This window comes from Phocoena sinus, chromosome 4 (genome assembly GCF_008692025.1).
Source record: "Phocoena sinus isolate mPhoSin1 chromosome 4, mPhoSin1.pri, whole genome shotgun sequence".
NCBI classification, from domain to species: domain Eukaryota; kingdom Metazoa; phylum Chordata; class Mammalia; order Artiodactyla; family Phocoenidae; genus Phocoena; species Phocoena sinus.
In genome coordinates, this window is record NC_045766.1 from 73,606,846 (window position 1) to 73,619,099 (window position 12,254).

Here is a 12,254-nt window from a genome sequence, read left to right on the forward strand (position 1 = left end):
TGGAAACAGACTTTTTTAACTGAATTCAATGTTGGTGAAAAAGTAGTTTAATTTTAAAAGCTTCTGCATATCTTCCTTAAGTCTGATAAAGAAGGGTTAAGAAATGTGTGTTATAGTAATGAAGAGTTAGGAATTGAAGCAGTCACTGTTAAGATACCTAGGAGGTGATGAACCTTAAATTAAACAGAATAATGCCACTTGGCATATAGTTCAGTTAATCAACTGTATTTATAGACTATCAGCGTCTAGCGCTAATTTCAATAAAACGTTAACAAGATCAGAATATACGCAATTTGTTGAGTGGTGGAGTTGCTGAAGGACTGAAGAAGAAATTAACTTTTTCATAGCTTATTTTTCTGTGTATTAGTCTTTTGGACCGTCATCTCTAATTCATAGAACACAGAATATTAGTATGATATAATCAGATGTATATTCCCACTTTAACAACTAGGTTTTATTCATATTAACAGGTAAATCTTCTATTAAATTTACACATTTTAAATAGGAGCAAAGCATGAGTGTTAGAAGTACTACATAATAACTATAAGGAAGTAGAGAGAAGAAAGGAGAGGGAACGAAAGATGTTCACTCACAGAGCTTTTTATGCTGGCCACCAGATGGCACAGTGGTTCCGCATCAGCTGGTTGCACTGACTAGAGAAGGGGAAGGATGAGAGAGGGACAGTGCAACCAGCTGTTCCAAGAATGGATTGCTCTTCAGTTGGTTCTTTGTAACCTCAGATGTCTGTTTTCTGTAGTAAAAGCAGGCCAGCAGTTTATAAGTACATATTTGAATTTGTTTCTTTTGAAGCTGGCTTTATGCTACTACCAAATGAACCATGTCAGTATCCCTCTTGTGATTTTTGTGAGAAGGTTAACTCTTTAGATGCAAGTATCAAAAATATTAAAACACTAAAAATTAAACATAAAACATTACTGTACTGTGGAATATGAGGATACACGTTCATTTTATTTAATGAATGATGCTACTGAAATTATACTCTTAAAAATTCATTGATAGTCATTAAATGACTGATATAAATAACTTAGATATGACCAAAATGAGGAATACCTTTAATAATATGAGGGACTAAACAAAAATAGGGGACATGAGGCATAATCTTTGATTGCTTTGAAATGAAGATTTTGTTTTTCTCAGTTGTAGATAGTTTATTTGAAGTTTAATAAACATTCTCTGCACAGTTCACATATCCATTTGAAAAATATATATAGTCCTAGAACCAGAGGAATTGAACTATAACTGAGTTGTAATGTTTTTATAGCATGCTAATAGCTATGAAATGATTCTTATCTAGTAATGAAAGCTTGGTGTAGAGAACCTAGATTAAAGGGGAAAATTAAAAATGCTGAATTATGGAATATCTGGGTACTTTGGGGAAATATTTAATTTAGGTTATGTGACACCCTAGGCCTTTTGTGGATTGGTACAGAGTGTAAATAAATATTCAGGTTATGAAGCTACAGGACAAAATAGACCAAGAATAAGGTTTTTAAAAAATTTAGATATTATTGATATATAACATTAGTTTTAGGTGCACAATATAATTTTTTTTATATGTTGCAAAATGATCACAATAAGTCTAGTTAACATGCATCACTGGGCTTCTCTGGTGGCGCAGTGGTTAAGAATCCACCTGCCAATGCAGAGGACACGGGTTTGAGCCCTGGTCCCGGAAGATCCCACATGCCGTGGAGCAACTAAGCCCATGCGCCACAACTACTGAGCCTGCGCTCTAGAGCTCACGAGCCACAACTACCAAGACCACGTGCCACAGCTACTGAAGCCTGTGCACCTAGAGCCCGTGCTCTGCAACAAGAGAAGCCACTGCAGTGAGAGGCCCACGCACTGCAACAAAGAGTAGCCTCCGCTCGCCGCAACTATAGAAAGCCCGTGCACAGCAATGAAGACCCAATGCAGCCGAAAATAAATAAATAAAAAATAAATAAAAATTTTAAAAAACATTCATCACTACACAGTTACACTTTGTTTTTCTTATGATGAGAACTTTTAAGATCTATTCTCTTAGCAACTTTCAAATATACAATATTATCAACTATAGTCACCATGCTATAAATAACATTCCCAGGACTGACTTATTTTATAACTGCAAGTTTGTGTCTTTTGATCACCTTCACCCATTTTGTTCACTTCCCACCCCCACCACTGGCAGCCACTAATCTGTTCTATGAGTTTTGGGGTTTTTTTGTTTTTATTTTTAGATCCCATATATAAGTGAAGGAATAAGTTTTGAGGACAAGAACAGTTCAAGACAGCTAAGCTCTATGTTAACTATCTAAAACAGATGAGGAACTCTTTGGGAAATTATTTTTGGGCAGAGTCCAGGGGCATTGGGATTCCTCTGGCCCCCAAAAGCTGTTTAAGCCTGAAGCCTGGGGAAAACATGAGTGCCAGACTAGAAATCTCTGCCTTTTCAAGTACCAGTGGAACTGAAAGAAATAGCTTTGCTGTGACATAGGGCTGGAAGTAGGGCAAAAATCCAATGGGTTGGGTTTCTAGAGAAGAATCCTTCCTCTAGATGGGGGTTTTAGAAATTACTGAAATGAAAATTCAAATGGTACTGTCAGTTTTAACATGACAGAATACATGTATAATTATCATAACTTTGGGTTGGCAGTTTAGAGGTTGACAGCCTTTGTCTTCTTGAGATTAGTGACTGTATGAAACCAAAAGGACATGAGCCGTTTCACTTAGTATTAGTAAACAGTGTTGTTTGCTAGCCTTAGAATGGAAGAAAAATACAGAAAAAAAAGTAACATATACTCAGTCATGGGATCAGTTCTTTATTTCCAAGCACTTTGAAGAAATGAGATTAGAAGGGCACCCAACATTGAGTTTATCCCTGAGGCATTCTCCTACTTGCTCTCCAGTAATAATAGCTACTAGAATCTTATAGTCAGTTTGGGCATTTTGTTGTGTGTTTGTGTAAGAGAGTATCTTTATCTTCATCTCTTTTCATTTGTCATTCAGATCAACCTAAGTCTTTAAAAATTTTTGTTCTGTTGGTCGTGTCAGCTCTCTCTTGATTTTGTTTTTGATATCCATGTTTTAAAGGTTGCCAGTTGTCTTATACTTTCCATTTCCTAGATGCTGGTTAGCTGAAATTTTACCAAGTAAGCTCTGTGATTCAGGGATAGTAGAGAAAATAAATGTTTAATATCGTTTGCATCTTATAGTTTAAAGTTAAAACTTTAGAGTAGATGAGTTTAAAAAGAATTCTTAATGTAAGTTACAAAATGAAAAATGAAGCCCATATATCAAAAAGATACATCAATGTAGGTGAAGCTTTAATATCTTTTCATAAGTATAAGGAACCTTAAAATATTGGAAACAAAGTATCAATAAGATACTGCATTTTCTATGAACCACTGTAACAGAACATTTCTGATAAATAGAAAAAGGGGGCAGGAGGTAAAGAAACTCACTTTCAATAAGGCTAACGATACAGGTCCCAAATAAATCTTTCCAGTGGTAAGACTTGCAATGAGCACTTTGCCGCATGCCTATCTGGGGTGGGGGAGTGGTAGTGAGGTGTCATACTCATCAGAAACAGGATCTTCATTTTGAAAGCCCAAAGAATCAAAGACATAACACGTCCCACCAGATTGAGGAAGAACTATTCAACCTGGAGACCTTTTTTAGTTTATTCTAGAACCATAAAACTGGATTTTCTTTGTTTAGTATTGAATTAAGTTATAAAATATTTTTATTTATAATTATATGTATAGTATATTTGTTTCATATTTATGTAATTTTATACGTATATAATGACTTTATATATTAATATTGTATAGTGATTTATGGGGGATTACACTTGCTTTGAAGAACTCTGGTAAAGTCCTATGGATATAAAATATGGGAGATTAAATAGCTCTATTTGTTAACCTATAAATTTTACTTCTGAAGTAAGTTTGAAGTATTTGTAGAAAAGTATGTGTCTACAGCTTTTTTTCTTTAATTAATTAATTTATTTATTTACTTTTGGCTGCATTGGGTCTTCGTTGCTGCGCGCAGGCTTTCTCTAGTTGCGGTGAGCGGGGGCTACTCTTGGTTGCAGTGCGTGGGCTTCTCATTGCAGTGGCTTCTCTTGTTGCAGAGCACGGGCTCTAAGCGCGTGGGCTTCAGTAGTTGTGGTGCTCAGGCCCAGTAGCTGTGGCTCACGGACTCTAGAGCATAGGCTCAGTAGTTGTGGCGCACGTGCTTAGTTGCTCCATGGCATGTGGGATCTTCCCGGACCAGGGCTCAAACCCATGTCCCCTGCATTGTCTGGCAGATTCTTAACCACTGTGCCACCAGGCAAGTCCCTACAGCTATTTTTTAAACTGTACAGTTAACTTCCTGGAATTTCTTCTAATTTTCACTGACTTTGGCCCTTTCTGATCTTTTTGAAACAGTGATCACATGGAAAGTGTGTATGGCTATTTAATGAAGTACACCAACCTTGTCACTGGGTGGCAGTACAGGTAAGTGTGATTATTCTGTCACATCTCTCTCCCAAGAGACCAGAAATGGGGCTGATAATTTTATATTCTGATATTACTTCAGTACAAATATGGCTGGGAAACATGTTAGAGAAAGATTTACCATGTTTTTTCTAAAAATCTAATGACTTTCTTCTCCTTTTTAAGGGGTTGGAGGAGTTAACATCTGTCCAAATTGCAGCCTCCAAATGCCTCAGAAGTTAGAATCATTTGTCCACTTGCCTTATGCATACTTGCAGTGGTGAGGCTTTTAGGGTGGTTTGGAGACGGCAAAGAGATTTGTATTAGGTGCCTGTTCAGGATTCTCAAAAGTTCTCTGGGACCCTGGAGAGTTTAAATAACCAGCCGAAGGTCAAACAAGCACTCAATAAGTAGCAAAGCCAGCTATCTTAAATACTGTGTGGAACTGGTAGTTGTAGGGCAGGGTATTAAACCTTTTTTTTTATTGTGGTAAAATAAACATAACATAAAATTTACCATTTTAAACATTTTTTAGTATACAGTTCAGTGGCATTGAATACATGCACATTGTTATGCAGCCATCACTTTCATTCATCTCAGAACTTTTTGCATCTTCTCAGACTAAAACTCTGTATCCATTAAACAATAATTCCACATTTCCCCCTGCCCTGAGTCCTTGGCAACCACTATTCTACTTTCTGTCACTATGAATTTGACTACTCTAGGTACCTTTGAAAGTGGAATCATACAATATTTGTCCTTTTGTGATGGGCTTATTTCACTTAGTATAATGTCCTCAAGTTTCACCTATGTAGCGTGTGTCAGGATTCCTAGCTTTTTAGGGCTGAATTGTAGTCCCTTGTATGTATATACCACATTTTGTTTATGCAGTTATCTGTCAGTGGACATTTGGGTTACTTCTACCTTTTGGCTAATCGTGAATAATGTTGCTGTGAGCATTGGTGTACAAAATATCTGTTGGAGTTCCTGCTCTCATTCTTTTGTGTATATACCCAGAAATAGAATGCTGGATCACATGGTAATTCTGTGTTTAACTTTTTGGCGAATCTCCATATTGTTTTCCATAGCAGCTGCACCATTTTACATTCCCACCAGCAATGCACAGGACTTGCAATTTCTGTACATCTTCCCAACACTTGTTACTTTCTGTGGGTTTTTTTGTTTTGTTTTGTTTTTTTAATAATAGCCATCCTAATGGGTGTTAAGTGGTATCTCATTGTGGATTTTAAATTTACAAATGTTAAAGCTAGAATTTGAACCCAAATAGTTCTGACTCTGAAGTCTATGTTCTTGGCATTATAACATGCTGCTTCTTATTCACATGTCATTTGGAGACCTCTGCTTTCGGCTAGGTCAAAAGCATGATGGAATAACTGGAGCTGAATTTGCATTTTACCTTAAACAACTAGAAAATGGGACATAGTATATGGAAGAATGGTTTTCAGACTTTCAAAAAATAGTTGAAGCGCTATGATGAACATGTGATTTATTAAAAGAGAAGGCAGTTTGGGCCATGTTTAGTTTGAAATAACAGTAGGGCTTTCAAATAGGAGTGATATGCAGGAAGTTGGAGGTCATATGAGAGGTCAAAGCTGGATGTGAACACATAGAAGGGAATCATTCCTGTTGAAGTGAAAAGGGTAGTTCTCTAAGGTTCTCAGTTTTTTTTTTTTTTTTTTAAAAGAGCAAAGTCAAGGGAGCCTTTTCATTTTGCATTTTCCCACCTCAGTTTTTATGTAATTTTTTAAAAGCTTATACATTTAAATGACATATAAAATATATATATTTTTAAAATTTATGTCACTCTGCTTTTAGCACTATTCTTTGTTCTGTTTTTTTTTTTTTTTTTTTTTTTTTTTTTTTTTGCGGTACGCGGGCCTCTCACTGTTGTGGCCTCCCCCGTTGCGGAGCACAGGCTCCGGATGCGCAGGCTCAGCAGCCATGGCTCACGGGCCCAGCCGCTCCACGGCATGTGGGATCTTCCCACACCGGGGCGCGAACCCTCATCCCCTGCATCGGCAGGCGGACTCTCAACCACTGCGCCACCAGGGAAGCCCCTGTTCTGTTTTTAAAAAGGGAAATAGGTTAACTTTTCTCCCCCATGACATTCAACAACTTTCATTCATATTATATTATTGAGAAAGTCTCAGAAGTGGAACAGAGTAAGAAAGCTCCAAAATATACCCAAGCTTATAAGATTTAATATATGTTAATGATTTCTGGCATTTCAGGTCAGTGGCAACTTGAGACCATGGGGAGAAGGGGCAGGTGTTTGTGTCATTGCATGAGGGAGCCTTCCAAAAAGATCCATTGGCCACTGGTTGCCTGAGGAGTTAGCTAAGAGATCCAAACCAAAGTTCCAGTTTAGGGAGGGGCACTGCCTCTGCCCATGTGATCCCTCCAGCTGTCTAAAAGGCCAGTTTTAGCAGCAGCAGGAAGTGGGGATGAAGACAACCCATCCCTGTTTGCCACTGAGAACACAGAATCTTTTACCAACTTGCCCCATCAGAGAGGTCTCAGCTTGTCAACTTGATTGCTGCAGGACCACTTTAGAAAAAACTTCCATTTTCTGCCAACCTGGCTGGAGGCTTGTGGCACAGCAGAGATATACTGGGTTCTCAGGCTGGAATGTGCAGATTGAATGATAAAAGAGGAACAGAAAGTTTAAGACCATGTTAAAGGACCTTAGGCTTAGAGCTCAGTTCCTTTGGCAGGCCTAGCCGCTTTGTACCTGTGCTGCAGATAAAGCTTAAGTAACAAAAGCACTGCACCTGTGCCAGATATTCAAGGCAGTTTCCCTGCAATCCATTTCTGTTTGACTAAGGGCAACTTAGAGCAGCTTGGAGAAATCCAGCATGGGCGTACTCTATAAATAACTGCTTGCTTTGGAATGTAGTGCCCTAGGAATGAGCAAGACCCTCTCTGGAACCCACTTCCTTTCACTTTCAACTCTAATTCCTGAAGATGAGATCACTTCCCAGTTGGCTTAGGAGTTCTATACATGCTCAGCACTGAAGTCTAGGATGGTCAGAGCAAAGCACATGGGTGCCCTTCCATCCAGAATCTTCACTAAAGTTGATTTTTGCCATCATAAGACATACTTCCAAGTCAGAATATTTTTTAGATTAAAGTTCCGTTTGATGATACTTCACCTTAAGTTGTGGGCTATTCTGAAGATTAGTCATTTTCTCAAACTGACTGTTGTTTTGAAGTTGCAAAAAATAAACAATTATTTAATTTTCCTTTTAACAACGTAGGTGACTTTTCTGCATGTAAAGATAGATGCTGAATCTTAAGTCTTTGTTTCTGCATTTCTTTAGCTTTTTGGTTAGGCCAACTTGATAAAAATACTATCATCAAGAGTCTTGTACCCTTCTGGGCAAAATAGCTTTATTAAGTTTCCTCACTATGTGGATTGTCTCTCTGTCCCCAATCTATACATCTTGTAAAATATCTCCAGAGAAGTGGTGAAGGAAGAACATTTGAATTAATTCATGTATGATGAAAGACAGCCCAAAAGGCTCTATTATTGCCAGTGGGTCCATAACATCATCTTGGTGTTAGAAAGGTATTCAGTTATTGGCTCATTTCTATCATTTTACCAATCCCTCCTTTTGTATATCTAGGTGAGTACCTCCCATGTTGTAAATTTACGGTAATGCTTTTGGGATAAGAAATATGTGTTCACAGCAAACTTGAGATTTCCAAACATGTTATTCTCTAAATTTTCTTTGAGGTGACTGCTTGTGAGAGAAGAGACCAGTCTTTTTCCTTTGACTGTTTGAAATGAATTGTGCTTATTGCATAGAGCAGTCAGAAGAGATTTCTTTCTTTTCTCGTTTCCTTCATTTGTTCCTTTCCTTATTGCTTGTTTGTTTGTTCATTTGTTCCTTTGTTCACAGCTTTATTGAGATGTAGTGCCCATTTGAAGTGTAGAACTCAATGATTTTTAGTATATTCAAGAGACTGCTTTCTTGCTAACAGACCCCTTCCATTTGCTTGCTGAATTTTTTGTAGTAGATTCATGACTTAGTCTGTTCAGGCTGCTATAACAAAATGTCACTGACTGGATAGCTTATAAACAACAGAAATTTATTTCTCACAGTTCCAGAGGTTGGAAGTCCATGATTATGGTGCCAGCATGGTCAGGAAAGGATCCTCTTTTGGATCGTAGACTTCACATTATATTCTCACATGGCTGTAAAGGGCCAAGGGAGCTCTCTTGGGTCTCTCTCTTTTTGTTTTCTGGCCTCACTGCGCGGCTTGCGGGGATCTTAGTTCCCCAACCAGTGACTGAACCCCTGCCCATGGCAGTGAAAGCACCGAGTCCTAACTGCTGGACCACCAGGGAAGTCCTTTGGGTCTCTTTTATAAAGGCACTGATCCCATTCATGAGGGTGTTACACCCTTATGACCTGATCTCTTCTCAAAGGCCTCATCTCTTAATATCATTACCTTAGCAGTTAGGATTTCCACATGTGAATTTTGGCAGGGACACATTCAGACCATGGCAGATTACTAAGGACACTCCATATGTTTTAGGAATTTAAGATGATTTTAGTGGCTATTTTTGTGCTAATTAAAATAATCTCTTCAACTCTTAGGGAAAATAATGTTAAACAACCCTTTTAAAAATAGAAATGTGAGGGGCAGTTCACTAAGCAGAACTACAGATGGTCAATAAACACACATTGAAAAATGTTTAACTCCTCTAGTAATTAAAGAAATGGAGGTTTAAAGCTCTCAAAAATATTAAAATTAATTTATCAAATATCAGAATATGTGAACATAATTTTTAAAATCACAAGCATGCTAAAAGACGAATGAGAAATAGTCTTGCTTTCCCATCTCCCTTTTCAGGCATCCGCTTTTGACTTGTATTTTCTTCTCATTGTTTCTTTTTCTTTCCCTGAATAAAAGGCTGATCCCATTCTCTTCCAGTTTGGTATGGTTGATATGGTTGCCATGTTGCTTAAGACAATATCTTCTAGGAACTTGAACTGGATCAAATTGTCTACCTGGTTCTATTACAGAACACACTAACATGTTGAATGCCAAATTGCTCTAAACCCAAACATTAACTTTTTGAAATAGAAACTTTTTAGGTTTTTTTCCCTGAAGAAAAGAACTATTGCACTACTTAAATTGGAATCCGAATTAACATATTTCCTAAAGTAGTTAATCTAAAACCAAATCAGAACATCAAATTCTTTTCCAAAGTGTATCAGTATTTCATCATTTAGTTTCAAGTTCCTTGTTTCTGCATCTCCAGTTGCAGCTTTTTCATTTTTAAAGAGGATAAGTAATCTTTAGTTGTGACCTATTTAATGTTATGTTCACAAAATCTTAATACCTTGGCATTATTCTTATTTCACTGATTAAATCTTAAATCAGATTCATTTCTTACCTAGCATTTATTAACTTCAGAGCTCATGCTTTGATTTGTTTCCAGTGAATTTTAAATAAAAATTTGCACTACCATTTGTCTTGGGCAACTTACCCTCCCTGTTAATGAATTCTGGAGAGAAATCTTCCTCTGAAAGGATACTGTATCTTTGTTTCCTTTTTGCATTGTCTAGTATGCCTCTTCCCTATTAAATGCCTCTTTCACAGCTGAAGGTTTCATATCTTTTATTAAACTCATTCAATTTTTCAATAACATTTACTGCTAGGAAATTCAATCTAGTGTTTCCAAGTACTTCTTGAGATGCTTTTGAATTTTATTTATAGCAAAAACTCAAAAGTGTGTGATTAAAATTTGGTTTGCTTTAGTTTGACTAGGGTAAATATTTTAAAATTGTGACCTTTTTTAAAATCATTACAGGTTTTTTGTTTTAAACAATGAAGCTGGGCTATTGGAGTACTTTGTGAATGAACAGTCTAGAAATCAAAAACCCAGAGGTACTTTGCAGCTTGCAGGAGCTGTAATATCACCCAGTGATGAGGACTCTCACACCTTCACTGTAAATGCTGCCAGTGGGGAACAGTATAAACTCAGAGGTATGACTGAAATATGAGAATTAATAGTGTGATTTTCTTCTTCCTTGAGAAGTTGGTATACTTCCCTGCTTTCATTTAGGTTTTGGAAATAGAAACTGCTGTCATTGATACAATATTTTAAACCTTGGAATTGCTTTAAGGATTTATGAAATCTGTTTTAATTTATGACTTTTTTTAAGTGGCACAGTGAACAAGTCTGTTTAAAATTGGGCCCTCTAAGAAATTTGTGTAGAGGAAATCCTGATTACTGAAAACTCTAAAAACATAGACTTCTTTAAATTTTTTTTTATGTCTTCCATGGATTTGTATTTTACCCCCTTTCTTGATTTGGTTGGTATGCTCTGTGGTTTTTAGTGACTAATGTACATAATTGAGATTTATTAAAATGCTCATATTCATTAAAATAAAGTATAACGTCTGTTTAGATACATTTAATTTATATATATAAAGTTTCTGTTTTTATTTAATTAATACATATAAAGTATAATGATAACCCTAATTGAGCATGCTTCTAGAGATCTGAAGGAATATACTGAGGATACATGAAATGCTTAATAAAGGTTATTTCTTTAAGGAAGAGCATATTTTTATGAGAAAGTTAAGACATGTCATATGCCCACCTAGCTGCACGTAATTTATCCTCCTAATGTATCCACATCCAGCTATGGTGTTACCTAACAAGGTTGATGCTTTGGCCTCTTTCCTACCTCCCTCTGGTCAGGGACATTTGCTCTAGGGAGAGTAAGACCAATTCCTGATTTTCAGTGATCTGTTCTTCATGCTATAGACAATTAATTGTATTCTAAAAATAAATATAAAAGTGAATAACTTGTAGATACTTTTTATCAGCCACAGATGCTAAAGAGCGACAGCATTGGGTTAGCAGACTTCAGATATGTACACAACACCACACTGAAGCTATTGGCAAGGTATGTGGATTCATATATGATATTAATGCACAAAAATGGGAAAGATTTTTAACTTATTTTTTTACATTTTAAAATTGAGATAGTATTCACATACCATAAAATTTATCCTCTTAAAGTGTACAATTTCATGGTTTTTAGTATATTCATAAGATTGTACACCTGTTGCAACTGTCTGATTCCTGAACGTTTTCATCACCTTCCAGAAAATCCATATCCATCAACAGTCACTCCCTAGTCCCCTCTTCCCAGTCCCCTGACAAACACTAATATAATTTCTGTTTCAGTGGATTTGTTTATTCTGGACATTTCATGTAAGTGGAATCATACAATATGTGCTTTTTTGGTCTAGCTTCTTACAATAAGCACAATGTTTTCAAGGTTCATCCATGTCATTGCATGTATCATACTTTATTCCTTTTTAAGGCCAAATAATACTCTGTTGTATGGATGTACCACATTTTGTTTATGCATCAGTTGATGGACATTTGGATTGTTTTATTTTATTTTATTTTTTTTTTTTGCGGTACACGGGCCTCTCACTGTTGTGGCCTCTCCTGTTGCGGAGCACAGGCTCTGGACGCGCAGGCTCAGCGGCCATGGCTCACGGGCCTAGCTGCTCCGCGGCATGTGGGATCTTCCCGGACCAGGGCACGAACCCGTGTCCCCTGCATCGGCAGGCGGACTCTCAACCACTGCGCCACCAGGGAAGCCCTGTTTTATTTTTTTTTTTTGCCATGCTGAGTGGCTTGCGGGATCTTAGTTCCCCAACCAGGGATTGAACCCAGGCCCATGGCAGTGAAAGCGCCAAGTCCTAACCACTGGA

At 37.2% G+C, this 12,254-nt stretch overlaps 1 protein-coding gene across 1 annotated transcript in view; it reads left to right on the top strand.

Annotated features, from left to right (window-relative positions):
- Positions 1-12,254, top strand: part of OSBPL11 (oxysterol binding protein like 11) — a 96,761-nt gene that overhangs the window by 18,063 nt on the left and 66,444 nt on the right. Inside the window, exons 2-4 of the mRNA XM_032631164.1 lie at positions 4,434-4,502; positions 10,327-10,502; positions 11,352-11,431. Of these exons, the coding sequence (XP_032487055.1) occupies positions 4,434-4,502; positions 10,327-10,502; positions 11,352-11,431 (325 nt within the window). The remainder of the gene's footprint in view (positions 1-4,433; positions 4,503-10,326; positions 10,503-11,351; positions 11,432-12,254) is intronic.